We start from the raw sequence: 19,638 nt of genomic DNA, 5'->3' as shown, positions 1-19,638 counted from the left end.
TGTGGTGTGTGGGGGGGGGGGGGGGGGGGGAGGGGGGATCCACAGGAGGCCGAACCGCACAGTAACCCTGGGTTCGGTGTGGGGCGGCGGAGAGATGAAGGTAGTGGTCTGCGGTAGTCGTCGTGGGGTTGTGGACCACTGGACCACTGTGGCTGCGGCGGGGACGGAGCCTCTACGTCGTTTCTAGGTCCCCGCTTAACATATAATACAATACATACAATCCTGTTCTCTCAATGATCACTGCTATCAGAACGGTTTCTGGCTTCATTTGTGCCTTGAAAAATGACATGGTGTTCACCTGTTAAAATCTTGGGTGTTGTCGACGACATTACCTAGATTACTGGAATGTACGCTCTTTTCCACTTCATAGGCTTGCAAGGTACTTTCTTTCTTGTCCTCTGGTTGGTCCATATAGTGACATACTAATGTAACTATCTTCATCAATTGAATGTCTCAACATCTCGTGTTGTAAAGTTCTGTATTGATCTGGCCGTGTTTTTGCGTGTGTATTACTGTTTAATGTACGAGGGTAATAACAAAAGTAAGGTCTCCTATTTTTTTTATAAGTACAGAACTCTGTGTGGCAGTTGGATGTTACGGCCAAGTGCGAATTGCGCGCAGTTATTCGGTTTTTTAACGCAAAGGGCACTGCGACGATTGAAATCCATCGTCAACTGACGGAAGTGTATGGTAAGTCTTGCATGGATGTCAAAAATGTTCGTAAGTGGTGTAAAGAGTTTGCATTCTGCCGGTAAAGTAATGACAACCGTTTTTTGGGATCGGAAAGAGGTATTGTTGGTCGACTTTATGCCCACTGGGACCACAGTTAACTCTGACAGGTACTGTGACGCTCTGCAAAAACTCAAACGGGCATTTCAGAACCGGAGACGAGGAATGTTGAGCAAGGGCGTACTCACCCACCCACCCTATGGTCCTGACTTGGCGCGCAGTGACTATCACCTGTTCCCTACGTTAAAAGAACATTTGGCCAGAAAGCGATTCAGCTCTGAAGACGAGGTGAAAGAAGAGGTTCATAACTTTCTGAACAGCGAGCTGGTATGACATGGGCATACAAAAACTGCCACAGCGTCTACAAAAATGCATCGACAGAAATGATGATTATATCGAAAAATAGCTAAATGTTCAAGCTGTAAAGTGATGTAAACCATTGCAGAAATAAACAGGTCTATGTACTTATAAAAAAATAGGAGACCTCACTTTTGGGATTACCCTCGTTGCTTCAGAATATGAGTTCATTTCATGCAATTAATATGTAACCTCACTGTAATTTTTTCTTCCAGGTGTGGAAAGAGCTGCCTGCCGTTTGTGTTGACTTGCAAGCTTCTTCGATTACGGATGAGAAACTTTAATCTGCTGCTTTCAGAGTAATAAACTTGAACAACGTGTATAAGACTGTGGGGCACCTAACGTGCCTCGAGCACTATCCGTCTCAACACAGACTCCCACTCTACCGGCTTCAAAATAAATGACTTGCAGATTGACGACCTACACCGTCTGACAAAAAAGTGAAACACACAGAAGAATCAAATGATGTCTGTAGAACTTAAGAAACACGTATTTTTGGTGAGAATGGCCTTTAGCCAATGGAGAAGCAGAGAGTAGCGAAACACTTTTGGAGTCAAGAGACAAGGACACTTCTTCGAGTGAAGAGCTCAGGGGAAGGAGGTAGACTTGCTGTGGTAACGACTGGTATTCTGTCATGTAAGTGATTCATTCTGGGTGGTGAACGGCCGCTACCATAGTTATAATTTCTGAAGGGACTGTATATTTCGAGAAGTCTGAATGCGCTCCAACGTAGGACTCTCAAATTTTTCCGCTTGTATTGCATAACTGGGGATAGACAGAATATGAGTTATTATTGTTTATATTGCATATGAAAATCTGTGAATCATCATGTTGAACTCTTAATTGTTTTGAGCTTGTGAGTATTTTGTGTATTTTGATTACGAAATAGACTTAGTTTTCGCGTGTCTTTGATGACTACTTAGTTTGGGGATTTTCCTTCGATTCTCAACGTAACTCTACTGCATATGATAAGAGTATTTTCTGTCTGTATTTTAAATGAATATCGTAGGACCACATCCCATTTATCTGTAATGTCCATTCTTGAATAACCATTATTCAACATAATTCTCTGTCGTTTACATCAATTACAGACATTAGAATAGAACCCTCGTTATTAAATTATTGATTTAACTTTATTTTGTGTTTTATTAACTCGTAATTCTAGCTTATTCATAGACTGTTTGATTGCAGGATCACTGCTACAGGTTATTTATTTTCAGAGAATTAATTGTGGAGCATGATACCAGATGTGCATAGCTCGACCGTATGACTATATCGAGCTATTCTTTTTAAACAGAGCCTTGCATAACCCAAATACCTAAAGTATTAGTAACTGCAGGTAAACAGGCAACTGATTTGCTCATATGGTACGCTGTTTAGAAGAGCAACTCAGCAGCAGTACCCAAAAGGTATAGTCGCAATATGTTACCTTACATGCGACAGTACCTTGGTGCCATTCCTCAATGGGACAATGGTTCTTCACACATGGCACGTGTCTCTATGAACTGTCTGAATCTTCTGGAAGTATTCCTGTGGCCAGGTAGGTCCCCAAATGTGTCACCGATAAAACCTGTGTGGGACTCGCTCATGTGTTGGAACATCTCGAATGTCAACATCGTCCCAGTGGCAGTACCAGGTATATCAAGGACCATTAACAACAGTTGTTGTCCAGAACTTACCTTAGGAAAAGATGTAATGGCTTTATGACAAACACATCAGTGCATGCATCCACGTCAGAGGATGTGCAGAATCGTACTAATAAGTGGGCTCATACTGCCAAGTTCTTTGTAAATTTTACTCGATTTTGTAATCTCTGCAGTAACATGACATACAATCCCCCTCCCTTTCAAAAAAAAAAAAACCTGTGAAGCTTCATTTAATTTCCACCTCACTTTCTGGATGCTTCACGTGTTCTGTCAGGCAGTGTCTGTACTAATGATTGTGTTAATAGTTACTGATAGATGTTGATTATATGTACAAGAATATCAGTGGGAGAAAAGATCCCCATTGACTGACCAACAAGTGTGAAGTACCACATGAAACAGACTGTGAATCTTACAATCTTCATACTTGCTATCTACATTGCGCAACACAATTAAAGGGTCACTTTTTCGAAACCCTGTAATCTTCTCCCATTGCGAAGCAGAAATTTGAAATTTGGCTCAAAGGTGCCAATAACTTCCCTCTGTAATGGTGTAAAAGCGTAGCGCCCTCCGTTCTCACCCTCAGCCTCAACAACGCTTCAAACAGTAAGGTCCTTACACATACGAAGTTTAGTGGGCACTTCTGCCCCCGAATGTATCAGGATGACCAAACGTAGCGGGAACAGGTAGAGGCACCATATTAAGACTCGTTCGAGCTTTCCAAGTGATTTATTCTTTCCAATTACAATGCTGTGTTCCCCTCGGTCTGTGTCGAAGGGCCTCGCTATGCTGAGGAAGCACCCCAGTGACCCGTGCAGTGCAATGCTGTGTCGAGCCTTGTACGCCAGCAGAGTTGCGACGTCGTCCAGATGCCGGCAGTTGACTCGGCTGTCTGCGCCCCTGCCGACTCAAGCCGGTTGGTGTGAGCCGCAAGCGGCCAGCTGCGTCCTTCTCGCCGGCATGGCTGAGATCATGGCCACAAAAATCGCCCGCGATCCGGTATCCGAATCTGCGGCCCTTTCCTCAGGATGCCTCCAACGAGTGTTGGAAGTCAGTATGCATGCCCGCAGTAGCGAGCCGTGGAGTTCCCCGCCGCTCGCTGGCAACGGACCCCGCGTCAGCCTCAGAGGGTTGAACCAGCGACCTGTCCTGGACTGGAACGCTGGTGCCCCACCTTCTGCTGCGTGTAGCTGGTGGTGTGACAGGAGAGCTGCCACACTTGAATGCCTGGTTAGGAAACCAGCACCTATTTATACACGTCTGTGCACCTCTGTTTTGCTAACGTGCTGCTCCGAGTCACTTACTCATAACACCCAGGTAGGCCAGTGGGCCCCTTCTGCCTGTAACTTGCGCCATGCAAACCGCTGCATTTACTCTGTTCATCGGGTCTACGGCCCTGTGGCCTCCATTCGACTTCGCAACCACTGGTAGCGTAACTTACTGTCAACAGGCCCGCGCCTGGCTGTAGCTTATGCGCTCCGAAATATTGCACCAAAACTGACTTTTCCTATCCCAAACGGTAGTGCCGCTACAGAAGAAAAGGCCAGAGATCAGAAGTTCATGTGACGTTTGAAGTGGGTTAATGATGTCACACTTACACCAAATTTCACCATAATTCTACCCAATTCTAGTGTGGACATATCGCACGATGGGAAGTGCGTCACAACCCCACTTACTGGCATTTGAGCCCTTCTCTTGACACCTCTACGATGGAGGTCAGAATCGTGACGCCATCATTGAAATCATGTTGTTTTCTTGTGGGTGGCCGAAGAAAACATTTCAGACACATCGCCGCTCAGAAGCGACACAAAAAGGTCTTAGGGGAGGCATAAAGTGCGTCAGTGAGACCAGCCCTTCCCTTGGGGTATTGATTCCCACATAATTCGCTGTTAAAAACGATCGTTCGTAGTGCACTGAACAACAGAACGATGTTCTTGACAACCTTTGACATTGTTGGCATCTCCCGGATAATTCATCCCTTCTCTGAGGACTTCGTCGTCCTGAACCGCACTGAACGTCATCTGACCCCTTTGGAGTGTGCCGCGACCGCAATGTTTGTTCTGGTATACAGGATGGAACGACTATGGACTATACCCTAAGCAGCAAAAGATGTCTGTGGGTTTTCAGTATTGTTATTTCGCCCCTTTCTGTGCCGTGATCACAAGAGAGATACAACATTTAAATGTGCAGGAATAAAATGGCAAAGGGTCTCTCTAACACTTTCAGTTCGGCAACGCCGTTGTTGCCATCTGTACACTTTTGTTGGACGTTTTTAAAGTGCCCAACAGGAGTGTATGCGAGGCACGAAGGGTGTAAAAAAACTGGGGGGGGGGGGGGGGGGCGTCTTAGAGAGCCTTTGCTGGTTTATACACATACATGTTGTAAGTAGGCTGTATAGGTTTTTTTATTGGTAACGCCACGTAGCGCTCTGTATGAAAATCACTGGCTGTGCTGTGTGCAGTCTGTGGCTGGTTTGCATTGTTGTTGGCCATTGTAGTGTTGAGCAGCTGGATGTTAACAGCGCGTAGCGTTGCGCAGTTGGAGGTGAGCCGCCAGCAGTGGTGGATGTGGGGAGAGAAATGGCGGAGTTTTGAAATTTTTAAGACTGGATATAATGAACTACTATATATATTATGACTTTTGATGACTATTAAGGTAAATACATTGTTTGTTCTCTATTAAAATCTTTCATTTGCTAACTATGCCTATCAGTAGTTAGTGCCTTCAGTAGTTAGAAACTTTTATTTAGCTGGCAGTAGTGGCGCTCGCTATATTGCAGTAGTTCGAGTGACCAAGATTTTTGTGAGGTAAGTGATTTGTGAAAATACAGGTTAATGTTAGTCAGGGCCATTCTTTTGTAGGGATTTTTGAAAGTCAGATTGCGTTGCGCTAAAAATATTGTGTGTCAGCTTAAGCACAGTCTTGTATAATTTTTCTAAGGGGACGTTTCATATGTCGACCCTTAGCCGAGGATACCTCACTGGAATCTTCTGATTTTTTCTTGTAGTTTATGTAATTAGTGTAGCTTTAGTTTATTGCTAGCGCGTAATTGTAGAGAGAATCTCCTTTGTAGTTGCAGTCTTTCATTGTTGTACAGTAAAACAGTTGTAGCATGCATGTAAATTTGCACCAAGTATTTCGTAGCTGCGCTTGCAATTTACTAGATTTTTTTTTGAGTGCTATGTTAATGTGTTCTCTTATTTTTGCTTTTCAAATTGTGCTTTTCTGTGTTATCGTGTGAAATATTGTGACAATAATGGCGTGTGAAAAACGTAACAGTAGGCTCCAAAGTAAACTGAGAAATAATAGTGACTACGAGCGTAGCTTATCAGCACGACTGTGTAATGAATTAACAGACATTCAAAGTAGTAATTTGGTAACTGTGCATAGGGAAATGGAGCGGGTGGCAAATAATGGTGTAGACAGTGAAACAAGTAGTGAAAAGGGAAGCATTATCGATCGATCGGTCGGCAACAGCTCGCCTCAGGAATCCGAAATGACAGAACACAATATTGCAAATACTGTAGACTCAGGTTTTGCGTCCTCACCGTTTTCTCAAATAAGTCAAGACACATTTTCTGCTCGTCAAAATGTAAATGTTGCCGATGCAAATGCACTGCCGAAAAGCATAGAGGAACAGATTCCAGACACTAATACATTATTATTGCAATTACTGCAGCAAATGAAACAAAATCAGAGACAAACACAGCAACAGTTAGACACAATGGAACAAAATCTTCAAAGGTTAGACACAATGGAACAACACCAGAGACAAACACAGCAACAGTTAGACACAATGGAACAAAATCAGAGACAAACACAGCAAAAGCTTCAAAAGTTAGACACAATGGAACAAAAGCTTCGAAAGTTAGACTCAGTGGAACATACGCTTGAACAAACACTTGAAGATTTAACTACTGAGTTACATAAAATCGAATCGAAATGTCAAAAAGTCTGTAATGACGTAAAAACACAAATTTGTGTGCATTTTCAACCTATTTTTTCGCGGCATGAAAATGCATTACAGAATCACGAAGCAGCCATAAAAGAACTGCAAACTATTGTTCATAAAAATCATGAGACCTTGCAAGCTAAAATTGACTCAGTTGCATCTACCGATTCGTTTACGCAACTTGCAAAAACTCAGGAAAACTTAAAGGACACAGTAGATACTCTGCAAACTATTGTTCATAAAAATCATGAGACCTTGCAACCTAAAATTGACTCAGTTGCATCTACCGATTCGGTTACGCAACTTGCAAAAACTCAGGAAAACTTAAAGGACACAGTAGATACTCTGAAAATTGGTTCAGAAAGACACATGGAGGAAATTAGTTCACTATCAGAGAAAGTAGTCGAACTTTCGGATCAGCTAAATAATTTATCTACGAAGGTAGATGATAATCTGAATGACGCAAGACCGGTAGTCTTTAATGACACAGAAGAGTATGAACAAATTAGGAAATTCAAACAAAATCAGAATCAAATTAATACTCAACACCAAAGAGAAATCCGGGAAGTACAAGATCAGCTGACAAAGGTAATACAAGAATTACGTATTTCAGAGGACACTCGCGCTCCAACACGGGAAGAGGGACTAAGAAATTCGGAAAAGCCGCAAAATAATAACACAGGGCATTTCGGATATTATGAAATAAATTGGCAAGGTGCACCGAAATTTGAGATGGAACCGCCGACACGACGTAACAGTGACCGATATGCTACTCGCCGACACGATGATTTTGACTATAAGCTGTTCGTTACTACATTTAAGAATTCTGGCAACGACATTCATCCACAAGCGTGGCTCCATCAATTCTCTCATTGTTCCCCCCCCCCCCCCCCAACTGGTCATTAGAGCCGGCCGGAGTGGCCGTGCAGTTCTAGGCGCTACAGTCTGGAACCGAGCGACTGCCACGGTTGCAGGTTCGAATCCTGCCTCGGGCATGGATGTGTGTGATGTCCTTAGGTTAATTAGGTTTAATTAGTTCTAAGTTCTAGGCGACTGATGACCTCAGAAGTTAAGTCGCATAGTGCTCAGAGCCATCTGAACAAATTAGAATTTATGTGTGGCTATTTAGCAAATGAACCAGCTGTAAGAATGCGATCGGTCATTCACGATTGCCAGAGTGAAGGAGAATTTTATCATGTCTTCCTCTCAGCATATTGGTCTCAAGCTACACAAGACCGAGTAAAACATAGCATCATAATGATGAAACATTTCGAACAATCTGAATTTTCCAGTCTTGTGAAATATTTTGAAGACATGTTGCACAAGAATCAATACCTGTCAAACCCATACAGCCCCTCAGAACTCATCCGCATTTGCTTAATCAAATGACCTGAACATTTACGACACATTATTTTGGCAGGACGTTGCAAAGACAACATTGAAGCTTTTCAGAGACTCTTGCAAGAATTAGAAATTGACAGTGACAATCACGGAATGCGAAAACAGGAACACAACAATTACAGGTCACATCCGTCGCAATTCCGCGATGAAAGAAATAATAACTGGACACGACAAGGCTATTCTCACAACACAAATCGTGACCAAAACAGACATCACCCGTATGACAACCGTTGGCAGAGTAGTAATAATTACAGGGAAAGATCACCTCTCCGCGGTAGTGACTATCACAGAGACAATCAGAGAAACAGACAATATGGGAACCAAAATAATTTTTATCAAGGGAGACAGAATAACTTTAGATGCAACGGTCCAGCGCGCAGTTACGATTCAGGGAGAAATTCTCCACCACTTAACCGACAAGAAAGAAACTACAGGAACTACCGACATGACGACAGACGATATAATCATAACGACAGGCCTGAATTTCATCAGAACTGGTGGGATTCAAACAAGGCAGGGCCCTCTCACCAAGGTGAATTTGTAGAAGTTAGGTCTCCTAATCCCAATAACGACACGCGCCAACAAAGAGACAGACAATGATTCGCACTGCAGGCAGCCACGTGCGCTGGCTGGCTCAGAGAAAAATAATATAGACGCTAACCTTGAGAAAAATTCCAATATTCCTTACCGACGTATACAACATGATAATTGCGTTGAAGTTGAAACTCTACGTAATAGGAGGAGTAAAGGGTTGCACCACATTTCACATGTAAAACCGTTTATTGAGAGACAATCTGGTTTTTTTTTTTAATTTAGTCTTTACTATAAAATTTTTCACTTCACGTTACTAGTACTCTTTGTCACACTTAGAAACTGTTAACATGTAACAATGTTTTAAAATAAACTATCCAGTCTATAACCTAGGGAAGATATTTAGACAGTAATTATGAATGCATTGTTATAGTGAACAGACGACACAGTGTTATTGTGTGTGTACATTCTTGCTTGTTAGTTGCACAATCATGTAACGACTATAAGGCTCATATACTTAGAACATATACAGGTACTGCTAATGAGATTTTAATGCAACATTTTGGTTTACTTGAAAATACATTCTTTATTTGAAGTACTTTCTGTGGGATTAAAGATGACTTAGCATTTGGTTTCTTTGACAGCTACATGATTATATCAAGACGCTACTAATGTGTGACACAATTTACATTGTTGCTTTTGCAGTGTATCTGTTTTATATCTGCACAGTTTTCGTGAATTCTTCTGGAAAGGAAAACGTGTTTTAGTAGTAACTTTTGTGGTATAACTACAATGAGACAGCCTTTTTCGTAGCTCAACAATACGTTAATACGTTACATTATAGTACTTTCTTTATCACGGTAAGGTACGTAATAACTACGATATCTATATGCAAAACATTTCACTTTCGTTTGTGATGAGGTAAGTACATTGACTTCAGCAGAATTTTGCTTACAGAGGACGATAACTATGACAGTTACACAGAATTATCTTACAGCAAGACGCACCTTTAGCGCTACAGGACACGCATTTGAGTGATTAATTTTGTACTTAAACCATTTATTTTTCAAGATTTTTGAATTACAAACAAAGTTTTCCGTGACACATTTCATTCCATTTCTGTAATCTGTAACACCTGAGGGTATAATTACATTTATCCTCAAGGGGGTACACGCCTACTTTGTGTACCATGTGTTTGGCAAGCACAAGGAGCCCTAGCTAATATGGTATTGGCTTATACAACTTTACATATCGGTACCATATTTCTCTAACACATAAATTACACAGCTATCTGATCATTTAACTGGAAGAGACAAACATTTATTTTACTACATCGGTGACAGATGTTTACGTAATTACACAGTTGAATAACTTCACACTTATGAAATTGTATTTTGTCTGTACTTTGGGAACTGTTCATATTTTTTTTTTTTTTTTTTTGAACCATTGTGATACTATGAGAGCTTTGAATGTCACATTTGGTATGGGGTCATGATTTTTAAAGTACATTTGAGGTAGATGACACTATTGAAATGAGCAGAGAATTTTTTTTACGTTTTGAAATTATTGCAAAAAGCTACGACGTTTTTGAGATTTGGTTGAGGTGTTATGGTGTTATTATTACGACAACGATGTGCATTATGCTTTTGAGGTATGTTTATGATCAATAAGCTGATGCTATATGAGGAATTTGATTATGCTATGTATTTATTATGATGAAATATTGAAGTGTCGCCGCAAGATTGAGGTGTCGACGAATATGTACATGTGTAATAAGGTAAGTAATAATGAGTAGTGGTTAGGGACTCTGACTTGTGAAAAAGGATGTTGGAAACCAAGAATCGTACTTCAAGAGTTATGAATTGTGTGTAAATGCGTGAATGTATCACAATGCCGACGAAAACTTTTTGAACACTGTTATATTCATAGGATTTTGTTTCTACACATTTGCAACGCAAATTCTCGACCTGTGAAATTTTTTATATGAGACTGTCACTGTAATGCAAACTGGTGTCGTAAATATTTCAGTAAGAAAGTTAAGTGACCACCTTCACATAATGAGTCGTGGGCACCCAGCTGCGCAACAGTCGCTTGGAAAAAAGCCATTAGTGTGTGCCTTTCAGAGGCACAGGTGGAAAAAAAAGGGGCCAATATCCTTGCTATTGACATTCCTTTGTAGAAAGCATCGCAAATACGACACGCTCAAACTTGAAAACATATGATAACGGGGTGGAGCTCTTAATTTATGATATTTACTGAAATGCCTAATGCAATGACGAGAAATATTTTTATGTCTATACACCTGATTATGACTACTGCCTTTCTAGTTGAGAGATTTTTTTTACTACCTTATGAAATGCCATATGGCTAATGAATGATGTTTCATGCCTTCCTTTGTACATATTTGCTCATTTTGTTTAATATCCAGTTTCTAGTTTGCTTAAAATAAAATTTTATAGATGTACTAATACAGATATTTTCTGTCTACAGATCCAGTAAATAATAATTTTGTGGTACTTCCAAAAAAAAATGAGGGAGCACAAAAAGACATTTCCCTTCACAGGAACTGCATACATAATTTTCTTTTCAAGTATTTGGTAATTTATTTCATAGAATAAGTTTTTGTGGTGCACAACTTTAATGACATAGATATTAAGATGTGAATAGACATTTCCCTTATCTGCATTGTTGTCTTTACTGTAATATTTTTCTGCTTGAGCTTTGTCATGTTTAGATATAAGTAATTGCATTTGCTGCTGCTGTTTGCTAGGCACAGTGCTACTAAATTTCACTTTGTATTACTCTGTTAAGCCAGTTTTACTACTGATTTATTTTTCTTGTTGCTGCACATTGGCTCATATTAGTTGTAATGTTGCATTTGCTTGGTAATTTAGATTTACTGTAGCTTGCTTTGACAATTTCCATTTTTTTTTCATTGCTGTTTGTATTAATTGTTTTGTGCTGCTGCATTGCCTCGTCCTTTAGTTTAGCATCTGAGCTCAGTAGATTTAATTTAGCTTAAGAGGGGGTAGACTATATAAGAGAATGAGTTGCGATGCATTGGAAGAAATGCATTGAGAAGTTATACGAAATTTGCTGCTGATAGATAGGACTTTTTGGAAATAATGAAGAATGAAGGGAGATCTCCGAGAAGTAAAGAAAGTTTTGTTTGCAAAATACTGCAGTAAAACAAACCCTGTCCTTTCCTTGTGTTATCCCACTATGTGTTTGTGTACCTTTGGGCATTTGTGTTCTTCCTGTCTTTATGTGTTTATCTGATGAGAGTTACGTTGTAGAATTTTTCTGATAATATGTTATTTACTTTGTAAAGATGTTTAGACATTATTTATTCTGTTTTGTTTTAATGCTCATGTGTGAAGTTGATGTTTCGAAAGTTATTCTTATCTTTTATGTATGTACTCATGTCGTAATTCCTGTAACACTGATGTATATGTTATTTCGATTCTTTTGTAAAGCCTGAATGTTATCTGTATTGTTATGTTCTTTAATGATGTATTTTGTACCTTTGTAATTGCATTCTTATGTTATAAAATTGTAATTGACACCAGTTCATCATATTATTAACTTGTAAGTTCTATTTCACTGCACACGTTTCTGTTGGTCATAGTATATGGACATTATGTGAGAAGTAGGGACTGTTAGTGTTTGCACATGTGTTAATAATTCAGCAAGGGACTGGATAACAGCATTGCTGGTTCTAAGGACAATTCCAATAACTTTGTGAGTGCACAAGTGGTGTTATTGACTTGCTATATTATCCGCAAGACTCTTCAATTGTGATTGTGCACCTGCACAGTCACAACAGATGGCTGCTGGCCATCTCTACAGGGACTAGAGTGGATCTGCATCTTTGATGACCCACCAATACCGTTATTTCTACAAGGACTACAGTGGGTCTACACCTTTGCCGACTCACCAGTACCATTATTTCTACAAGGACTGCAGTGGGTCTGCATCTTTGATGGCCCACCGATACCATTATTTCTACAGGGACTGCAGTGGGTCTGCACCTCTGGTGGCCCACCAATACCATTATCTCTACCAGGACTACAGTGGGTCTGATCTGTGATGACCTACTTACCAGTATTCTTCAAAACTTCGAATGACTCTGCTGTGGGTTTGCTCTGTTGTGGCCCATTACCTGTCTACATGTCAAGAGTCAGCACTGTCTTTCCGTTGGAAGGACAACACTACTTCTTCAAGACTGCATGGAAATCCACTACTTCCGTGTGCATTTTCTTTTACCGCTCAGACTCTGAGAAAAAAAAAACACTGCAATTTTACTGTGATAAATGATCAGGACTGTCTTTATGGACTGTGAGAAAATTTTAGCTTTTGACCAACATTGTATCAATAAGTGTGTGCATTTGATTTCTTTGTTATTGTAACTATAAAAAATTTTATCAAATTATTATTGGCCAGTGCCCAAAACAATTTGTAAAATTTTTTTTGGGGAGCATGGGGGCTATGTAAGTAGGCTATATAGATTTTTTTATTGGTAACGCCACATAGCGCTCTGTATGAAAATCACTGGCTGTGCTGTGTGCAGTCTGTGGCTAGTTTGCATTGTTGTTGGCCATTGTAGTGTTGAGCAGCTGGATGTTAACAGCGCGTAGCGTTGCGCAGTTGGAGGTGAGCCGCCAGCAGTGGTGGATGTGGGGAGAGAAATGGCGGAGTTTTGAAATTTGTAAGACTGGATATAATGAACTACTATATATATTATGACTTTTGATGACTATTAAGGTAAATACATTGTTTGTTCTCTATTAAAATCTTTCATTTGCTAACTATGCCTATCAGTAGTTAGTGCCTTCAGTAGTTAGAATCTTTTATTTAGCTGGCAGTAGTGGCGCTCGCTGTATTGCAGTAGTTTGAGTAACCAAGATTTTTGTGAGGTAAGTGATTTGTGAAACGTATAGGTTAATGTTAGTCAGGGCCATTCTTTTGTAGGGATTTTTGAAAGTCAGATTGCGTTGCGCTAAAAATATTGTGTGTCAGCTTAAGCACAGTCTTGTATAATTTTTCTAAGGGGACGTTTCAATGTCAATGTCGCAAAGCCCCATGATTACGTCGCAGTTGTGGGTGCAAAGAACGAATGCAGAATAAGCATAAACACCCAGATTTCACATGCGGCCATCAGGCGCTAGTTCAGCGATGAAGCACCACTCAACTGAGGTTTGCTAAAATGGCTGCCTATCACACCAGAGCCTAGGAATCAGTGGATGGCTGTCTTTGTATAAGGGCGTTTTTAAAGGCAAGACTCAAATTTCACACGGAATTTGCAGTCTCCCCTCCACAACGGCCAAAGGCCGCTGGGCAAGTCTGTACCAGTCTTCGAGCACTGTCTGTGTCCTGCTGGTTGTGAGGTTTCTGCTATTCGACAAAACCAAACTTAAGTTGAGACGCAGGTAACGCTCGCCTCCATTTCGCGATAACTCTACCTTCAACTTTCTATGTATCTAGGATTGCCATAATTTCTGTCTCACAAACCGGAAAATTTCTCTCAAATTGGTTAAAAACGACATAATTTAGGAAGGAGAAATTGGGACAAAGCGGGTTACTTCTCGTACGCTTAGAAAAGTGAAAAAATGGAGAAAATTCTACTTTTAATTCCGAACAGCCGCAGCTATACTAGAAATAAGGAAACTTCGAAAGATCACTGTGTATTTGTAAGACAGTGTCGGATACTATCAATTATTTCGCAATTGCTGTTGATTTTGTTACGCCCAATGTTACATATTTGCGGTTTCGGAAACATTAAAAAGTTTGGAGCTTGGCGTGAAAGTATAGTTCAAAGACATAATGATGTTTAACGGTACGGCAGCATACTGCTAATTTCGCTGCCGTTACTAACTGGTCCTGTTTCAATGAATTTGAAACAAAGTAACTGTCCTTTTCGTTAAGTGCTTCCAGTGTGCACGTTTGATTTGCACTTTACGTTAGCAAAATGATCCTTAATATCTGCTCTTCCCCATCATAACACGTACAAATTACACACTCTGCTTCATAGTCATGCCTCCTTCGTTTTATGAAGAACCATCATCTGAATGACTTTCTTCGAATAAACACTTCCTCTTCGGCATTCTGAGTTCACTTGAAACAATCAAACACCTTAATAACAAATTGACTGCGTTACGACTCAGAGAAACAGACAATCACGTTGCTGCAAAGCTTAAACTAAAGGTAGGTAAGGGACATTGATGGTCGTCCATCAATCTGGCATCGCACATTCGAGTCATAGTGCTTAACGCAGGGTTCATACTTTGAAATGAGCTCATTCGTCTTAAACACGTCAGGTAGAAAATAAAATCTGTACAATATAAATCACATAGTAATACGAGGGCAGTTCAGTAAGTAATGCAACACATTTTTTTTCTGAAACAGGGGTTGTTTTATTCAGCATTGAAATACACAAGCTTATTCCCCAAACTTTTAGCTACACAACACTATTTTTCAACGTAATCTCCATTCAATGCTACGGCCTTACGCCACCTTGAAATGAGGGCCTGTATGCCTGCACGGTACCATTCCACTGGTCGATGTCGGAGCCAACGTCGTACTGCATCAATAACTTCATCATCATCCGCGTAGTGCCTCCCACGGATTGCGTCCTTCATTGGGCCAAACATATGGAAATCCGACGGTGCGAGATCGGGGCTGTAGGGTGCATGAGGAAGAACAGTCCACTGAAGTTTTGTGAGCTCCTCTCGGGTGCGAAGACTTGTGTGAGGTCTTGCGTTGTCATGAAGAAGGAGAAGTTCGTTCAGATTTTTGTGCCTATGAACACGCTGAAGTCGTTTCTTCAATTTCTGAAGAGTAGCACAATACACTTCAGAGTTGATCGTTTGACTATGGGGAAGGACATCGAACAGAATAACCCCTTCAGCGTCCCAGAAGACTGTAACCATGACTTTACCGGCTGAGGGTATGGCTTTAAACTTTTTCTTGGTAGGGGAGTGGGTGTGGCGCCACTCCATTGATTGCCGTTTTGTTTCAGGTTCGAAGCGATGAACCCATGTTTCATCGCCTGTAACAATCTTTGACAAGAAATTGTCACCCTCAGCCACATGACGAGCAAGCAATTCCGCACAGATGGTTCTCCTTTGCTCTTTATGGTGTTCGGTCAGACAACGAGGGACCCAGCGGGAACAAACCTTTGAATATCCCAACTGGTGAACAATTGTGAGAGCACTACCAACAGAGATGTCAAGTTGAGCACTGAGTTGTTTGATGGTGATCCGTTGATCATCTCGAACGAGTGTGTTCGCACGCTCCGCCATTGCAGGAGTCACAGCTGTGCACGGCCGGCCCGCACGCGGGAGATCAGACAGTCTTGCTTGACCTTGCGGCGATGATGACACACGCTTTGCCCAACGACTCACCGTGCTTTTGTCCACTGCCAGATCACCGTAGACATTCTGCAAGCGCCTATGAATATCTGAGATGCCCTGGTTTTCCGCCAAAAGAAACTCGATCACTACCCGTTGTTTGCAACGCACATCCGTTACAGACGCCATTTTAACAGCTCCGTACAGCGCTGCCACCTGTCGGAAGTCAATGAAACTATACGAGACGAAGCGGGAATGTTTGAAAATATTCCACAAGAAATTTCCGGTTTTTTCAACCAAAATTGGCCGAGAAAAAAAATGTTTTGCATTACTTATTGAACTGCCCTCGTAGTACAAGTTGTCTGGGGAACATGTAGTAACGAAAAGCGCTCATATGGCGAAGACTCTTAATCAGTTTCATATAAATATCCGAGAGCACATTACAAGCATTTCTTGATTTCACCAGCTCAAAAACGTTGTAAGCAGTAACATTCTCTTTTCCCAGTGAATCCGTAGCCCTCAAAACTAATTGTCATAACGTATTGAGGAAGTAAGATCTCTAGAATATTTCTTCTAACGTGTGGCTACAGCTCTGTAGGGGAACCCTTTAATATCGATAACTGAAGTATGATCACACTTTGCAGAATACACTCATTACAACTCCTCAGATTCACTGTTAGAACTACGGCATTACCTTATTTACAGACATCCCACACACACCTGAAGTTGACTATCTGAATGACGATGGATTCATAGTGATTATTCAGTTATATACAGCTGGTGCGCTGAAAGGGACAAACAGAAGTCTATTGTACGATAGGAATAAAGCATTCTTTGCATTCAAGCCTATAGGAGGTTCCTACGTAACATTGTATTCCCTTTTAAAAATTCAGCTTCCGCAGACACGTTATAGGATCTAAATAGGTCTGTATAATTAAGTCGCCGTTTCTCACACATGTAACAAACAAAATGTTTCTATGACACTCTAACAGGCTCTTTTGTTTTTTCGTAACAAACTTAATTCTGCTAGCTGCAACAACAGATCCGTCGCGCGGTGATCCTCCTCCAGCTCCAAAGTGTTAAAGAGATACAGTGTTTAGCAACAGGAACTTAAAATGTGCTTAGACTCGATACACAACAGTTTTGCAGTTTCTCCAACTATTTCGTTGGCCCCTGAAAATTAACTCCAAATTGGCGTACTCTAATATATATTGCACTCGCTATGATTTCTTAGTGTTGAGCAGAGGTCCCCAGACTTTTTTTCTCGTAGACCACTTTCTAAGTTTTACTGTTTTCGGTAGACCCCCTGCTACTACATTCTACTATATTCCCAAAACTCCTAAAACATGTCACGGGTGAGTCCCACCCCTAAAATTGGAGTGGTAAAAAGAAAAAGAAAAAGGAAAATAGAACATTTTCTGGTGTCTTATTTATTAAAATAATACTTATGATTATATACTTAATATGATTAAAAATAAAAAAATGATAACGTACTAATCAACAATCGACAAAACATCAACAATCAAATCTAAAATGCAAATAAACAATTTAAAAAACAGTCATAATTTTAATGAGAGGGATGTACTTGATGAACTGACAGCAAATTATCAATATTTGGCTTCAGTTTTGTAAGGAATAACCTCAAATCTCCCCGTTCTGTGATGTTCAATCTGTTCCATTTTTTGTTAATAGTTTGGTAACGACACTAAAACTTTTTTCGACAAGATATGACGAAGGGAACGCTACCAAAATTTTTCTCGCAATTTCCCACAGCCCAGGATATTTGTTCGGGTATTTCTGCGTACAGCCAAAATGTCTGATAGCCTTTTTACGTTTCACCTTCCACTCCTCATTGGTGCTAAGCTCAAGTAGCTCCTCTTGTAATACTACTTTCGCCACTTCCGTTTCATCAAATGGATTTATGATCCATGGTGGTATTTCTATCATGAGAATATCTTCATATCTATTTTTGAAGTCATCATGCAGGGTAATTAAATGTCTGAATATGCTCATCAAGACATTCTGCCTGTGACAAGTTTGGAAACTGGGAGAATTGGGACCGACTAAAATTTTGCTTCATAAATTTCAATTTGCCAAGAAAAGCCGAAATTACACCCTTTGTTTTTATTAAATTTAGGCTGTTCCCTTGTAACTGCAAGTTAACGTCATTAAATTTGTTGAACAAATCTGTCAAGTACGCAATGTCTGCTTTAAATTTGATAAGATTTTCTTTTAAATTTTGATTTTTAGTTTCCAGAAATTCTGTAACTGATTCGAAAAGTGAGTAAAATGTTGATAAACATGCGCCTTTCGACAACCAGCATACTTCAGTATGTAAGAGCAATCGTTGGAAATCTTCATCAATTTCATCGCACAATAGTGCAAATAAACGCGTATTCAACGCATTGCTTCTTATTTTGTAAACTGCGTTAATCACAAATTGAAGCAATTGGTGCCATTTATTACTCAAATTTTACGCTACAAGGTGTTGTCGGTGGATGACACAGTGAATTGCAGTTAGTCCTGGTATCATTCTTTTAAGATGGCTTATAAACCCATGTTATCGCCCGAATATGGCAGGAGCTCTATGTGCTGCCACCGAAATAAAGTTTGTAAATGGAATCGATTTTTCCTTAAAAAATCACTCAGGATATTAAATACTGATTCGCCTTTAGTGTCCGTTTTAAAAGTTTTCGCGAGTAACAGCTCTTCGTGGATTTCTTCTTCCATAACAAATCGAACATATGCCAATAATAATGCTTCATCATCAGGTAAAGTCGACTCATCCAGTTGAATAGAAAAACAGTGGTTTGCAAATAATTACACAAGAAGCTATCAATATCAGAACGCCGGCCGTAGTGGCCGAGTGGTTCTAGGCGCTTCAGTCAGGAACCGCGCTACCGCTACGGTCGCAGGTTCGAATCCTGCTTCGGGCATGGATGTGTGTGATGTCCTTAGGTTAGTTAGGTTTAAGTAGTTCTAAGTTCTGGGGGACTGATGACCTCAGCTGTTAAGTCTCATAGTGCTCAGAGCCATTTGAACCAATATCAGAGCTCATTTCACCAATACGTCTTTGCACAGTGTTGTTACTTAAAGAAATTCTTGTAAGTAAGTCAAATGGAGGTTTGTGCAGAATAGTTTTCAAAACCTCTTCAATAGCGGGTAAAATTAACTGTTCTCCGATGGCGTGCGGTTTTCCAGATTTCGCTATAAGCAATGAGGTAGTGTAAGATACCCGCAAGCCATCATCATTACTTTGAGATGTTGAAGCGAACATATTGTCCACGGTGGGTCTGTTTCCATATTTTTCCTTCAATGTTTGAAAGTGTTTCAAATCTTTACCTACTTCGCCAGGATGACACCTTCTTAGATGATCTTCGAGCTACGATGGTGTCACAGAGTCATTGTTCAAAACTTTGTTGCATAAAAGAGATATGGGCAATCTTTTGTCTGCCTTTCATGGAAGAAAACCGAATTTCAAATAATCAACACTGTATTGTCGACATTTCTTCATAGATTCAACCAATTTTCATGTAAATAAAAAAAATTTTTGTTTTAGTAATCACGAGGCAATTTAAACAGGATATGGCTATTTTAACAGAATAGAATTAATTATTGCAATGAAAAATCCAAAATACCAGCGTAAAAACTGTTTTTAATTATTAAAAGCAATAAA

General features: G+C 40.3%; 1 protein-coding gene across 1 annotated transcript in view; it reads left to right on the top strand.

The window, feature by feature from the left end:
* Nucleotides 1-2,069, top strand: part of LOC126470448 (zinc finger protein 84-like) — a 306,629-nt gene extending 304,560 nt beyond the window's left edge. Inside the window, exon 5 of the mRNA XM_050098286.1 lies at nucleotides 1,302-2,069. Coding sequence (XP_049954243.1) covers nucleotides 1,302-1,370 — 69 coding nt within the window. The 3' untranslated portion in view covers nucleotides 1,371-2,069. The remainder of the gene's footprint in view (nucleotides 1-1,301) is intronic.
* The last annotated feature ends 17,569 nt before the right edge of the window (nucleotides 2,070-19,638 follow it).

Source organism: Schistocerca serialis, chromosome 3, assembly GCF_023864345.2.
Source record: "Schistocerca serialis cubense isolate TAMUIC-IGC-003099 chromosome 3, iqSchSeri2.2, whole genome shotgun sequence".
In the NCBI taxonomy this organism is placed as follows: domain Eukaryota; kingdom Metazoa; phylum Arthropoda; class Insecta; order Orthoptera; family Acrididae; genus Schistocerca; species Schistocerca serialis.
This window is presented reverse-complemented; position numbering and strand designations above follow the sequence as displayed.